Below are 16,756 nucleotides of genomic sequence, written 5' to 3'. Positions count from 1 at the left end.
GGGTTATGTTACACGTCGGCAGCCATATCGCCACTAGGTTTAATGTGTTATGCTACACGTTGGTAGCTATATCGCCATTAGGTTTCATGTGTTATGTTACACGTTGGTCCATGTTGCTATATCGCCACTAGGTTTCATGTTTTATATTACACGTTGCTTGCCATATCGCCTCTAGGTCTCATGTGTTATGTTGCACGTTGGTAGATATATCGTTAATTTTTCTCAGGTGTTATGTTACACGTTGGTAGCTATATCGCCACTTTGTCTCAGGTGTCATGTTACACGTCGGTAGCCATATCGCCACTAGGTTTCATGTGTTATGTTACACGTTGATAGCTATATCGCCACTAGGTTTTATGTGTTATGTTGTACGTTGGTAGCAATATCGTCACTAGGTCTCATGTGTTATGTTGCACGTTGGTAGCTATATCGTCACTTTGTCTCAGGTGTTATGTTACACGTCGGTAGCCATATCGCCACTAGGTTTCATGTGTTATGTTACACGTTGGTAGCTATATCGCCACTAGGTTTCATGTGTCAGGTTGTACGTTGGTAGCCATATCGCCACTAGGTCTCATGTGTTTTTTTACACGTGGGTAGCTATACCGTCACTTTGTCTCAGGTGTTATGTTACACGTTGGTAGCTATATCGCCTCTAGGTCTCATGTGTTATGTTGCACGTCGGTAGCTCTATCGTCAATTTGTCTCAGATGTTATGTTACACGTCGGTAGCCATATCGCCACTAGGTCTCGTGTGTTATGTTGCACGTTTGTAGATATATCGTCACTTTGTCTCAGTTGTTATGTTACACGTCGGTAGCTATATCGCAACTTGGTCTCATGTGTTATGTTACACGTAGGTTGCTACATCGCCACTAGGTCTCATGTGTTATGTTACACTTCGGTAACTATATCGCCTCTAGGTCTCATGTGTTATGTTACACGTCGGTAGCTATATCGTCACTTTGTCTCAGGTGTCATGTTACACGTCGGTAGCCATATCGCCACTAGGTCTCGTGTGTTATGTTACACGTCGGTAGTTAAATTTGTCCCATATGTTTTGTTACATGTTGGCAGGTACATCGCCACAAGCCAGATGGAGGCCACGGACGCCCGGAAGGCGTTTCCGTGCTTCGATGAGCCCGCCATTAAGGCTGTCTTCAACGTGAAGCTCGTGCGTAAACCGCACATGAAGTCAATCTCTAACATGCCAATTTTCTCAAACTATACGCTGTAAGTCAATCTCTAACATACCAATTATCTCAAACTACACGCTGTAAGTAGTCAATCTGTAACATGCCAATTATCTCAAACTACACGCTGTAAGTAGTCAATCTCTAACATGCCAATTGTCTCAAACTACACGCTGTAAGTGAAGTAAATCTCTAACATGCCAATTATCTCAAACTACACGCTGTAAGTAGTCAATCTCTAACATGCCAATTATCTCAAACTACAAGCTGTAAGTAGTCAATCTCTAACATGCCAATTATCTCAAACTACACGCTGTAAGAAGTCAATCTCTAACATGCCAATTATCTCAAACTACACGTTGTAAGTAGGAAAATTTAATGTGTTTAGAGCGCCGTTTATCTTTGGAACGAACTGTAGTTTATGGATGTCTTCAATATTACATTGTATCCTCTACAACCAAATTAATCGAGTAATCGTAAAGGCGTAAAATTTATCCTGTTGGTATTTAAGCTCGCTATTTGTGTAATACTACGTATATAATAAGACGTCAAACAAAATGTAGTGAACACAAAACACAGAGCTGAGCTGGGTAACCAACGTTATTTTTTGCCGTTTAAAGCATGATAAAATGTATTAGTATTTGTTCGTTTAAAGGAGCTTTTTCTAAACAAAAATCCATTTAGTCGGAAATTGCCATCCCTGATTAGCCTGTGCGGACTGCACAAACGAATCTGGGCTGATTCTTTATGCACATGCATTAACCCCAGTGTTTCAAGAACGTGCCTTATATAACTTCTTGCTATTTCAGCAACAATGGCATGGTGGTAGACGTGTTCAATCAATCGGCAAAGATGTCAACCTACCTGTTGGCTCTAATCGTCTGCGACTTCGACTACATCGAAAATAAAACCAAGAGCGGAATAACAGTAGGAACTTTATACTAGTACATGTACTTTTATTCTTTATCGTGAATACAGTACGTACACTGTGAGTCTTTACGTATGTATGTAAATATATCAGGCTTATGTCAGTTTGTAAAAAATGCACGTTCATGTATTTATATGTTAAAGTTTTATTTAAAAAAAGCACTGGTTGTTTTCGTTTTTATTCAATTTGCGTTTTAATACGGAAACATGCAATAATAGATCTTGACACGCATTTTTCTTATTTGAAAACATTTAAGTGTTTAAGTATGCTACCATTCTCGATTGTTCATTGCTAAACTGTCTGCAGAATGTAAAACAAAATACTTCTATAAGTATAGTGTGTTCATTGTTCAAAATACATAATTTGGCAGAATAATTTATAAATATGATTATATAACATTATAGTACCATGTTACCCCGTGTTTCTTGTGCAGTATCGGGCCTGGGCCCGGCCCGAGTACATAAATCAGGCGAAAGTAGCGCTTGAAGCCGGGGTCAGGATCATCACTTACTATGAGGAATACTTCGGAGCCCAGTTCCCGCTGCCTAAACAAGGTATTCTAGTGGCGTTCTTGTGGACTTCTGGCTGGTCTTAATTGAAATGCTAACACAAAATTGTTCAAAAATAACGTTTTATGTTGTTTTATCTGCAAGAGAATCGCAGTAAGTATTTTGAAGGAAAACGTGTTTTTAAGAACGCATCGGAAATTCAATTGAGACTATAAACGGTCTGTTAAATTTGTTTAATCTCTTATAGACATGATCGCGATCCCCGACTTCGCGGCGGGCGCCATGGAGAACTGGGGCCTCATCACGTACCGCGAGACCGCCATGTTGTTTGAGCCCGGTGTCTCCTCGGAAGCGAATCTGCAGCGGGTCAATGTCGTGATCGCGCACGAGCTGGCTCACCAGGTAGGTCACGTGAGGGGGAAGTGGCGCCATGGTGTATGAAAACGACATATCGTCATTGCTCAGAGCCGCGTTCTGAGAAATCTTGGCGGCATGCAAAGGACAGATGCATGTGCGTTAAGTGTCGTCCCAGATTAGCCTGAGCAATCCAGACGAGCAAACCAGGTGCGACACTTTCCGCTTTTACGGAATGTTTCGTTCAAAGGAAGTATTTTCTATAATAAAATCCAGTTAAGGCAGAAAGTGTCGTCCTTGATAAGCTTGTGTGGACTGCTTAGGCTAATATGGGAGCCTAGTATAAATTACTGATACAAACACCTTCTTAGATAACTGCTATTATGCTTTATTCATCCACAACTCTGTTTGATCCATATATCACCTCGCGACCTCTCACTTCCGGTATGCCCGCTTAGTGGTTCGGTGACCTGGTAACCATGGACTGGTGGGACGACCTGTGGCTCAACGAAGGGTTCGCTAGCTTTGTGGAATACATGGGGACTGATCTGCTACACCCCGACTGGAAAATGGTAACTTTAGTCTGCTCAGAGCGCCACGTTTTACAGTTACCGATTATGGTTTTGCATCGTTAAGAAAAAAATGTTTATAAATTTCCTACTTGTAAAGATTTAATTGTATACATGTACTCAAAGCCGGTAATCGTACGGGTCGGCACAAACAAACCTGCGCGAACTACTTGTTATCTATATCTTGTTATGTTAAATCTGCAAATAAGCATCCCTCGCTGCAAATTTCAAATGCTTCTTGCTAACTAAATGTCTAAACTCAGACTCTAACAATATTTGATTTTTATGCTCCCCATATATATATATATATATATATATATATATATATATATATATATATATATATATATATATATATATATATATATATATATATATATATATATATATATATGGGGAGCATATAGCTGCCAGTTTGTCCTTCCGCACTTCCGTACTTCCGTGCGGTCACACTTTTGTTACAGTTTCTCATAGCACCTTCAATACTTTACCGATCTCTTTCATATTTGGCATGTAGATACCTTGCATGAACCTCTACCTTTCGATGACGTTTGAGGTCACTGGAGTCAAGGTCACCAAGGCTAATAATAGACTTTTGTTGCAGTTTCTCATAGCACCTTCAATACTTTACCGATCTCTTTCATATTTGGCATGTAGATACCTTGTATGGACCTCTACCTTTTGATGACGTTGGAGGTCACTGAGGTCAAGGTCAAGGTCACCAAGGCTAATAATAGATTTTTCCGTCACACTTTTGTTACAGTTTCTCATAGCACCTTCAATACTTTACCGATCTCTTTCATATTTGGCATGTAGGTACCTTGCATGGATCTCTACCTTTTGATGACGTTTTAGGTCACTGGGGTCAAGGTCACCAAGGCTAATAATATACTTTTGTTACAATTTCTCATAGCAACTTCAATACTTTACCGATCTCTTTCATATTTGGCATGTAGATACCTTGCATGGACTTCTACCTTTTGATGAGGTTTGAGGTCACTGGGGTCAAGGTCAAAGTCACCAAGGCTAATAATAGATTTTTCCGTCTCACTGTTTTTACAGTTTCTCATAGCACCTTCAATACTTTCCCGATCTCTTTTATATTTGGCATGTAGGTATCTTGCATGGACCTCTACCTTTTGATGAGGTTTGAGGTCACTGGGGTCAAGGTCACCAAGGCTTATAATATATTTTTCTGTCACATTTTTGTTACAGTTTCTCATACCACCTTCAATACTCTTTCATATTTGGCATGTAGATACCTTGCATGGACCTCTACCTTTTGATGACGTTTGAGGTCACTGGGGTCAAGGTCAAGGTCACCAAAGCTAATAATAGATTTTTCCGTCACACTTTTGTTACAAATTCTCATAGCACCTTCAATACTTAACCGATCTCTTTCATATTTGGCATGTATGTACCTTGCATGAACCTCTACCTTTTGATGAGGTTTGAGGTCACTGGGGTCAAGGTCAAGGTCACTGACGCTAATATTAGATTTTCTCAAGGTCAAGATTATCCTTTAGTACCGAGAGAATACCCTGTTGCATGCAAATACTTGTACTATAAACGGATGTTTACACTTGCTACTCAAAAAGATTTAAAGCAACATAATTTTATAAATTAACTTAATTTATTTACTGCCAAGGAAAACGTTATATTTCCTTCGTTTCGTTTAAATAACGGAAAAAGGACTGTAATAATTAATTCGCAAACGTAGGCTTGAACAAACGAGCATCCGATTGTAAACATGACCACATATTATTTGCGAGGTTAATGATGGTCTTTATTTTTTTTTAACAAACTAATATTTTATTTTTGTGCTGTTTCTTGACAGTTTGAGCAGTTTGTGTTAGACATATATGAGGTATTTGATATCGACGCTCTTGTGACGTCACATCCAATCTATGTTCCGGTTTTCAACCCAGATGAAATCAACGAGATCTTTGATACCATCTCTTACTCCAAGGTAACTCACACGTTCCGTGCTACGTTACAGCTGAAATTATTGATACAAATGTGTGCTTTGGACTACACAAACTCATATTCGTTCTGTCTTGTCATGATGTTTCGCTCTCTTATCAGTACTGATGATTGATTTCAAAGAATATGTTTTCCCGTCAAGAATATGTACGCATGATTTTACGTATTTATATTACAATATGCTAATATTCTCTATTCTTAAATGTCACTTCGCAGGGCGGCTCAGTTTTACGAATGATGCGGTTCTTCTTAGGTGAAGACACTTTCAAAAGAGGAATTCAGGTTGCTAAATTATTCTATATTTAACTTTAGTTTCAGAGTTAATACAGTTTTTCAAACAGTATGATTCCGTCGTTTAGTGATTCGGTCCCGTGATTTTAAGCATGTTCATAAATCATAAATACTGTGTATAAACATGTAATTATTGCATAACTCGTAATTGTTTATGTTATTTTATTCCCGATTTTCGCTTTGTTTCTAGACTTGACAATCTGCAAATGTTTCATGAAATTTGTTACCTGTAATTTTGTAATATGAATCCGTTCTTTGAGTTTTTTTTGTATAAATCGTAACGGTTATTAAGATGTTTATTTTGCATTACATGTAAAACACCTATAGATATATGTTTAATTGAAGTACGTTCTCCGTTTTACAATACTTTTACGTGGGTCTATTTCAGAACTACATTCAGGGACGAAAGTACCAGAATGCGAAACACGACGATTTGTGGGAGGCATTGGACAACGTATGCTTTCAATATTTAACAATATTTACTTGGTAAAATTTTATAAATTATGGGAACGTAATCACTTCATAGAAGTAACATTTTAGAGTAAATCATTGAATTGTATACTTGATACGCTTCATTATTATAATACATTACGACGTGTTTTTTTACGAAATGTTAAATATTTCACTAGTTCGAGTTATGCGACTTACCCAATACATGTTGACGTTTTGACAGCAATCTCGAGCGGACAGCAAACAACTTCCGGCGCCCGTCAAAGAAATACTGGACACATGGATTTTGCAAATGAACTACCCCGTCGTCAAAGTTACCAAAGATCAAATTAACAATAAAACCAAAATCACCCAAACAAGATTTTTGAAGAATCGTGAAGCTAAAGACCCTATGACATATACCTCGCCATTCGAGTGAGTACGGCTCATCAAGCATGGATCTCATAGTGTTTCTGTCGTCTCTGAACTACTCATGTTGCTGCAGTTTGAATATTGATTCACTTGTTAAATTAATGTAAGCTTTTCATGCTTTAGGATACGAGAAACATAAACAGTGATGTAAATATCAGTTAAAAACTCTTCACAGACCCGCTAACACAGGGATGAAAATGCATGATCGAGTATTTGAGTCGTGTTCTGCGAACACTGGGCATAATGCGTGTGCGTAAAGTGTCGTCTCAGATTAGCATGTGCAGTCCACACAGGCTAATCAGGGACGACACTTTCCGCCTAAATTGCATTTTGCTAAGAAGAGACTACATTTAAACGAAAATTGTCATAAAAGCGGAAAGTGTCGCCCCTGATAAGCCTGTGCGGATTGCTCAGGCTAATCTGGGACGACACTTTACGCACATGCATTATACCTAGTTTTATCAGAACACGATTCGTTTTATCCTCAAATTAAAGTACCGGGACCTATAATTTACGTTCATGTTATGTCGCCTAGTAAGAGGAATAGTACTGTATGCTTACTTTGTTGCAGTTTTTATCTCGATGTTACTCGTGAATGAGTCTTTACACCAGTAACGCTTGTTTGACGAATATTTCAGCTACAAGTGGCATATTCCATTCACCTTCATGACTAAAACGTCTGTCAAGTCGAACATTACCGACGCCGACGTAGTGTGGCTAACAGAGGAAGAGAAAGGTGTGACATTACATTGCTCTTATTATCCCCCGCCAGAGGCGGAGGGATATTGTTTTGGCGTTGTCCGTCCGTCCGGCTGTCCGTCCGTCCGTCCGTCCGGCACTTTTGTGTCCGGAGCCATATCTTGGAACTGCTTTGGCGGATTTCATTGAAACTTCGTATGAGTATATATATGCATAAGAGGATGATGCACGCCAAATGGCATTGTACACCAAAGCATCTTGAAAAAATGCTTTTTACTATAGGCACTTTTGTGTCCGGAGCCATATCTTGGAAGTGCTTTGGCGGATTTCATTGAAACTTGCTATGAGTATATATATGCATAAGAGGATGATGCACGCCAAATGGCATTGTATACCATCTGTTAAAAACAGAGTTATGGCCCTTTGTATCTTGAAAAAAATGCTTTTTACTATAGGCACTTTTGTGTCCGGAGCCATATCTTGGAAGTGCTTTGGCGGATTTCATTGAAACTTGGTATGAGTATATTTATGCACAAGAGGATGATGCACGCCAAATGGAATTGTACACCATCTGTTAAAAACAGAGTTATGACCCTTTGTATCTTGAAAAAATGCTTTTTACTATAGGCACTTTTGTGTCCGGAGCCATATCTTGGAAGTGCTTTGGCGGATTTCATTGAAACTTGGTATGAGTATATATCCCCCCCCCCGCCTCCTCCGTCCGTCCATCTGTCAGTATGTCCATCCGTCCGATTTGCACCCATCCTCAAACAAAGCATATGTTGCGGGGGATATCAATTTTACGAATTTGCTTGTTGTAGTTGTTTCTTAAATATCGAGGACTTAACTGATATATTATCGCTTAAAGATGTTTGCGGTATATGCTAAAAAATAACAACTGTACCACAGTATAAGTTTATGAACACTCTTACGATATTGCCTTGATTTGAAGTTCCACTGAACGTATTTGCTTTTCGCCTGCTATGAGCAATGAATTTCGATAAGTTTGACATGTGTTTCAAGACTTACCATAACTTAATCCAGGATAATATTTACTATGATCGTCCAACATTCATTTTTGTACCAGTGATAAACACCAGTTATCCGACTGGGGATAATTGGATACTGGGTAATGTCCAGCAATATGGCGTCTACCGTGTGAACTATGAATACGAGAACTGGGACGCCCTCATAAAACAGCTGAACACAGATCATAAGGTATTTACTTTATGGTTGAGCAGTGCCGTCAGTGGTATTTAATCGTATGCCGTTATTTTTAAGAACAAGTATTTACGTGAAGTCGAATTGGAATACCTGTTTATCTCAATATTTTGTCTCGAGCAATGGTAACCATAACCAAAACAAAGTAAATCATTCAAGAATAATATAGTTTGTGTTGGGGAGTATTTTTTTCTAAAATTGTTAATAGCCATTATGTTATACAACTAGCATCCGAGCTGAACTGTTCACAGTTTTTGCCATTTATTGAAGTTTGTCAATACAAGCTTAAAATTGATAAATGTAAATATCGAACCTAATTAACTAAAGCGCTCCCGTAAAAAGAAGAATACAATTACAGAAATAAAAAAGAAATCCTCAACTGGGCTCGAACCGCTGACCCTTGGAGTAAACGTCTAGCACTTAAAACACTCGGCCATCTGTGGTCACATATCGAATGATGTATTTCATGCTTTACGTCTAGCACTTAAAACACTCGGTCATCTGTGGTCACATATCGAATGTTGTATTTCATGCTTAACATAAGTAAATTTCGTAATGTCACAAAAATAAAATAACGATAACAACAGAACTCTCAAAATTTGTAAATCGTTTCGCGTTTGTAACGCTTTATAATGTTCCTGTTTTTAAATCGTCAAAAGATGCTTATTATGGATAATTTAGAGAAAAGTAAATGTTCAGTATTACCGTTTTCTCGCAAATATCACAACAAAAATTTGCAACTAGTAATTTATTTTTTTAAATCAATGTTGTCTATTTACCAAAACGTGAAAAGGTGCCTTTAAGAACCATTCATCAATTCTTTTACCAGACTTAATGAAGAACAGTCATCACTTTGAAACAACATTTTCTAATTGTTGATATCGAGTCAGTTTCATGTTTACAAAAAATGATTCAGTCGTTGCGTTCATTGTAACACTTCCTGTGTTAGTTGCACTGTGTTTTTGTTCGTCATGTAACGTTGCTATTAGTTACGCGATGCACTAATCATGTAAATCAAATGGGTCTTATACCGTTTTCGGCTTTCTGATCAGGATCTTCTCTGTCCGCTTTAAAGTCACGGAACGTTTCGTGGTCTTATTTAGGGACTGGGAAGCTCCTGACATAAGACCCATTTTCGCATGACGCGATTATTGTGAGAGGTTTGTTCCAGGTCTTCAGTGCCATTAACAGAGGTCAGCTCATCAATGATGCTTTCGGACTGGCGGCGTAAGTGTGCATTACAAGGCATGAAGATTCGCATTTTAGCATAGTCATAGAACGAATCAATAAGTTTTGAAGTCAAACATATTTGAAACTGTCACAGACAAAGAACCCGAGAATTTATATGATTATGCATCACTTATTGTTACGTATTTATCGGTCCGAATAGTCGAGCCTTTGTGTAAGCAACGGTGTCCATTGGGTAATTTCGTACAGTCGGCTTATTTAAGACAATGTGTATGTAGCTCAACTAAACGACATGTTTCCAACATACCTGTAAAGAGTGTATCTTACTTTAAAGCATCAGTTATAGTTGAACAGCGCGTCTAAAGAAACCATGTAACGCAATTCATTGTTTGTTTTAATTGTGCATTATGGGAGCAAACTAATGCATGTGTCTGTGTTCTCCGAAATTTCCCTATATAATTACCAACACAAACCAGTATTTTCTGATATTTCCCAAGGGTTTCCGGATATAAATGTTTTGTTTGACTTAATTGTATTTCTTACAATTGTATTACTTACTTCCCTATAGTTAGCTTTTTATTATGATATAAACGAAACAATATGAGAAGGACAGGGATTTGCCGATGCCGTTATCATTAAATAGGGATGTAGGCCATAGAGTTGCATAGTGATTTGTAGCTTTTGACAAGGTGAGTCCCTTCAAACACCGTCGGAAATTACCCGCATTGACAATGAGGACGTCAGTTTGACGTGTGTTTAATGGTCGGATTATAATTTTTTAGTTTAAGTTTTTAAACTATCCTGTCTTTCATTTTCAGTTTTATACGTGAACTGGCACTACAAATAATAATAATAATACAATTATGTAAGAAAATGTGCAACACAATTCAAATGTGTTCGAAATACTTACTATTTGGTATCAATATAGTGGATATGTGATGGTTTCGGTTGATGTTAGTTTTGAATTCACGAGGGATGATGGAAAATATAATTTTTATATTAACACTAGTAAAAACAATTCTTGATCTAACGAAAACCACGAACTGTTCTTTTTTATGTTTTTTCACCGTTTGTTTACATTGTAAAGGAGTTCAGTTGGCAAATTTACCTGGAATATAAGCGCAATGACGTAAAAAACGACATCATTTTAAAGTAAAACAGTGAAAAATAGCGATAATATTCACTGTTAGTTTCGATTGTATGAAACAGCGCAATATCGTTTAATAAAATTATGTTGCCATATATACTACAGATAAGCATTCAATATATGACATAAGAAATGACGTCGCGTCAGTTGTTGGCGTACAATAAACACGTGTATTTAAAGTGGTAATAAAGAATTGAACACGTTCTTTTACTATACACCGTAACGTTCTAGCCCACAATGTTGCTTCGTTTCCTGATACAGGGCCGGACAACTGAAGATGTCATACGCTCTACGGACACTGGACTATCTTACGTCAGAGGAGGAATACATTCCCTGGAGGGCCGCCATTGCCGAGCTGGGATACATCTCCTCAATGTTAAAGGATTCAGAAATCTACGGATTATTCTCGGTAGCTTCGTCATATTGTTTCGTCGTCGTTTTTAGCCAAGCTGTTTGCGCAGGCTTTGTTACCTTAAAATACTTATGCACTTGTCAAAAGTCACCGTTGTTTCCGTCCTTTCGACCATTTAGTTCCTGCGCCAAAAAAACAAACTCTTATATTATACATATATGTCTTAATTTGAACCTCTTTGATTGTCTTTAGACCTTTCAGAAATAAACAATTTGAATAAAATACACCAAACTTCGTTTAGTTTAGTGTTTATATCGTTTATTAACATTTAGAGTACGTGTATATTTGTATGTAATATGTTGATGTTTTAATTTATCAAATAAGCTATGTTTCCAATAAAAAGCATTATCGACTTTTATCATGTGATTTTCAGAAATTTATGCTCGACAAGGTTCAAAAGCAGTTTGACAGACTTCCAATGAACAACTCTATTGCCAGCCATCTTGATTCGTAGGTTTATTTTAAGCTTACATGTGCGCGAAGTGCTTAAGCTAAATCGTGTTGATCACCTCATGCCCTGCGTCTGTCTTCAATGCGTCTAAAAAACTGTCACCAGCTTAGATCTCAGAAAACCCTTACTACCACTCTTTAAGCCACATGTTTACACACTCTTGATGAGACTTGTATATCGAGTTATACATTGACATTGTCTCGTTTAATATCTGGTTTACTGAGACGTTATATTCAGTATCAAATCATCATACACAATCTTCTGACTTTTGTAAACAATAACGAGAAAACATTACTATGGCTGTACATGTTACAAACTTTCATCTAAAAGGTACTTGATAGCGCTGGTAACACCATATCCGCTCTTCACGAGATATGTTTTCAAAATACCATTGATTATTAATAACATGTGATTGCGATGTGAATTGCACGCATCCATTTTTTTACATAAGAGATAAAAACAAAGGTCGCATGGCGAATGTAGCAAACAAAGAACACACTAACGCTTTAGTAACAAATACGATTCCATCTGGATGTAACATGGGGTTCATGTTTTTTTTTGTTCATATCGGCCGTGACAATAACGACTCCAAATACCTTGCTCGGATTCAGTGAGTATAACTCAGTCTGCCTTGCAGGTACGTGCGCTCGGACATAGCCAGTCTTGCCTGTTCCTATGGTAACACACAATGCATCGAGGAGTCGAGACGGTTGTTTAAAGAGTACATGGACAACGATACGCGCAATCCGTGAGTATGACCGTTAGGACTGTACGTTATGTGAAGATAAATAACACCTATGCAGTTATTGTTGTTTTTGGTTAAAGAATTCCTTGACTTATTTATATTTGACTTGTTTGTTTGACTTGTTGACTTATATATAGCTTGTTTTTAAGTATACATACGAATGGCTAAACAGTTGCCCTAATAAAGCCGCATTGTATGTGAAGTCAACGTATACGTGCGTTTTTGTTTCAATTATTTATATTTGTGTTTGATCTATATTACTCGAAGAACATATTTGAAATAATTTAGGATTGACCCCGGCTTGAAGTCAACAGTTTACTGCACTGCGGTTCGAGAAGGCAGAGAAACAGAATGGACATTTACATACCGGATGTACAAGAGCGCAAATGTGGAGGCGGAGAAATCTCGTCTGCTCACGTCACTGGCATGCACGCAACAACCATGGATCCTGAACAAGTATGGGTTTCAAAAAGCAAACATATATAGACTTATAAACTTAATTCAAAGTCCATATAAAATAAAGTGGACGAAATGTTTCTTATCAGCGGACGTGTAAAAAGAATGCCGATATCTATATAGAGAATGATAGGATTTTCATATGTTATATTTTCACAGAGTTGTAAAAAAATGTTATATCACTTGTCACATGTGTAAATTTAAATTGTGTGATTGGCCTAAACAAGTTGTGCAGGAGTTTACTGAGACATATAGACCCATATCGTGCGAAAGTGGGTATTTTACCAGATGCAGCCAGTGACGCTCTAGACCAGCCTGCACAATCGCGCAATCAAATAAAAAGCTACCATGACCGCCACTGAGATCAAGAAACCGTTCGTGACTTCATATCGAATGGTCTGGAGCTACACTAGCCGCATATTGCACAAGACCATTTTATGCATGACGGGGTTTTTATTGTCGTATTTCAATTCGTAGCGAAACCCGCGAACCAACTCGGATGTGACCAAAATGGGAAACATAGGATTTTATTGTTTATTTCCAATTTTGTGAACAGTGATAATTCTTAGATACACAGGTTTGTTTATAAATATAAGGAAAGGCATCGAACACAAAATCGTTCGAATATTCCCATTTGCATTTACCGGTAATCGAATACTCGCACGTTTGGAGTTTCGTACTTTGTACCGAGGAGACAGTCACGATTAGTTGTATTAAAGAATCAATTTATATTAAAGTATCAAATATCCAACATCGTTGCTTGACTCGTATATGCATAAGCAATTTGTTATTTCTGTTTATTAAACAACTTTCGGATGCTCTTGCTTTACAGAAGAGAAATTTATATAAAGACACACATTTTTATAAAAGAAATACACCAAGATAAACATTAATTAATTAATATATTCGATGAAATTTGCTCGGCTTATAAAATTGAATGTGTGATCGCACATTTGTATATTTTTTTATTGATACTGTTTTCAAAAGTCCAAATGCGATATAGTTGTTATACTCAAATAATTGGCGTGGTAAAACTGTGTGATGTATTTATTCAGACTATACGAGTAGCGACTAATATCCAGCCGTTTACTCAATGTCCAAGTAAGATACATGACACAGGACCATATAGTCCATCGAACTTACTAAATTTGTGTAGTGTTTGGTAATACTATGTAATTAAGTTTAGTAAAATTCCTCTATACAAATTAGAAATGAGTTTGTTTTTTAATATTTATACACTTTTCGAATATTCAATTAGCATTTCATCTATTTGAATGTCTAATATTGCATCGAATATTCCAGGATTCACATAATTTCGCCATCGAAAATATATATTATTTCCATCATGCATTGCAGGCTTCTGTCGATGGCCCTAGATGATAGAGAGGTTAGGCAACAGGACGCATACAAGGTCTTCATTGACGTTGGTCGAAACCCCGTGGGGAGAACCCTCGCCTGGGACTTCTTTAGGGGCCGGTGGGACGACATTTTTGAAAAGTATGTCCGTGAACTGGACAGATCCGCATCGACTACGTCAGTCTCATTCTGTGAAAACTGGGCTTTATGAATGTGCGTTAAGTCTCGTCCCTGATTAGCCTGTGCAGTCTGCACAGGCTAATCAGGGACGACACGTTCCGCCCAAACTGGACTTTTGCTAAGAAGAGACTTCAAATAAACGAAAATTCCACAAAAGCAGAAGGTATCGTCCCTGATTAACTAGTGCGGACTGCACAGGCTAATTTGGGACGACAGTTTACGCACAAATATTAAGCCGATTTTCCACAGAATGAGGCTCATTTAATCCAAAGCAATAGTTGCATTCAAAACATGATTAATTGATTAAAATTTGGCACGCATAAACCCATGTGACATCACGCATATGATAATATGGCATCCGAGAAAGTAAGGGAATGTTCTATCTTTCTTTTCGAAGAGAGTGAACAACTTGACAAATATTAACGTACAACCAGAGTTCTTTAAGTTAAATAAGCATAATATATATATTCATTTATACTTTGCCCTAAATATTCAGTATGACATACTCTTAACGAGCTCTTTCAAATACTGTAGAACAAGATGCAAAGTTTACTTGTATTAAAACGTTTTTGTTTAAACCGATGAAATAACACACCTTTAATATGGTTGCGTTAGTAAACATTCCGCCAGTATCCAAAGTGGTTTGTATGTTAGGAATCAAAACTATTTACAGGTATGGATCGGGTTCGTTTTCGCTAAATGACATCATATCCGGTGTGACAGCGTCTTTTAACACGGAGTTACATCTGCAACAGGTAAATTCCATTGACCTTCACAGTGAAGCGTATCGACTTGTTGTCGGACTCTTACATACAACGTAGTTGAGACAATGCAAAGAATTGACCATTTTGATATGGATACTTATGACACACGAATACGACATCGAATTGCTTATTAATAATTATAAGAAGAATAGAGTCAACTTTAGGACTTTTAATGACAACAGGCCTATTTAAGCATAATTTATTTGTATGTCTTTCTGAACAATTTACGAAAATTTGTTTTTATCTAATTAAGACACAATTTTTGAAGAAGTATGTATTGCTTATATTAGCATTTACGATAAGTTTATGTTAGCAATTACACCGGTACACATTTCCGTGTTGTATTTTACATAATTTTTATTTAAGATCATGATGGAAATCAATTTTATTGTGGTGTGAACTTAAAATGCAGTCGTTACTACCCGTAAGATTTTCAATAAGACAGGGCTCCTTTCTCTTCAATGATGCCCACAAACGATTAAAATCAACTATGTACTAAAATATATAAGTAGAACAAACTAAAATACTAGTATATTGTTATACACTGCCTTAAGGCAGATTATAAGCTAGTTTGACTCTCGTTTAATTTAGTTACGGGATTTCGGAAAAAGTCACGCGAACATGGGTTCCGGTACACGCGCGTTTGCACAGACGATTGAAAACACACTGGCAAACATCCGGTGGATGCGGGAAAATTACGTCATCATCGAAAACTGGCTGAACACACAGAAGAAACACATCTTATTATCAGCATAAGAACGCAATCTTTGTAGGAATCATGAACTTAATGTAAAGGAATCCATAAAATTAAAATAGTATTACTTCTCGAATCATTTGTTTACTGGAGGACTGCATTTCGTAAATATGCATGACATTGTTTGATTTTAATTTCGCTACTGCTAAGTATTAAGTGTTGCTTCGTTACATTTGCATTAGTGTTTGGTTTACATGAATGATTGTGAGTAGTATTGCTATTTTATCCCCTGACTTGTGCTTGTAATGCATTACTTTTGCATAATAAACCGTTATATGTTATAATAGTTCTTGATGTTACTCGGCTATTTGAAGAAACTTTATTGGATGCAAACTGAGATTGTAATTATTGGTTGGGTTTATGTTTATGTGTTTGCTTACAAAAGTAATAACATGACAATTTTTTGTCGATTAAGCAATCCTGTTAGTTACGACTACATGACTATATATATATGTACGCGAATAGCGTGCGCGCTTTTAGTGTATCGTCTGACCATGCATGTCAATATTAACGGCGTTTATGATATGATGTAATAACTCTAACTACACTTTGGTCCTTGAAGTACATAAAGATATTACACATAGTTGTTTAATGTCCCTTTAAAAAAATTCAATGTCTACTACTAAGATATGATATCAGACATTTACACGGGACATTTGAGACGTGTTTAGCCTATTTGCAACGCAAATAGGCTT

At 37.2% G+C, this 16,756-nt stretch overlaps 1 protein-coding gene across 1 annotated transcript in view; it reads left to right on the top strand.

Moving 5' to 3' along the window:
- The window catches only part of LOC127872833 (uncharacterized), a 129,842-nt gene that overhangs the window by 51,071 nt on the left and 62,015 nt on the right, over positions 1–16,756 (top strand). Inside the window, 19 exon segments of the mRNA XM_052416292.1 lie at positions 1,078–1,233; positions 2,003–2,120; positions 2,555–2,675; positions 2,878–3,032; positions 3,443–3,556; positions 5,391–5,522; positions 5,753–5,818; positions 6,216–6,281; positions 6,501–6,691; positions 7,327–7,424; positions 8,475–8,605; positions 9,780–9,835; positions 11,205–11,352; positions 11,729–11,805; positions 12,444–12,554; positions 12,840–13,007; positions 14,364–14,504; positions 15,217–15,298; positions 15,899–16,057. Of these exon segments, the coding sequence (XP_052272252.1) occupies positions 1,078–1,233; positions 2,003–2,120; positions 2,555–2,675; positions 2,878–3,032; positions 3,443–3,556; positions 5,391–5,522; positions 5,753–5,818; positions 6,216–6,281; positions 6,501–6,691; positions 7,327–7,424; positions 8,475–8,605; positions 9,780–9,835; positions 11,205–11,352; positions 11,729–11,805; positions 12,444–12,554; positions 12,840–13,007; positions 14,364–14,504; positions 15,217–15,298; positions 15,899–16,057 (2,290 nt within the window).

Source organism: Dreissena polymorpha, chromosome 1 (assembly GCF_020536995.1).
Source record: "Dreissena polymorpha isolate Duluth1 chromosome 1, UMN_Dpol_1.0, whole genome shotgun sequence".
Classification (NCBI taxonomy): Eukaryota; Metazoa; Mollusca; class Bivalvia; order Myida; family Dreissenidae; genus Dreissena; species Dreissena polymorpha.
Note: the sequence above shows the minus strand (reverse complement) of the source record. Positions and strands in the feature narration are given on the sequence as shown.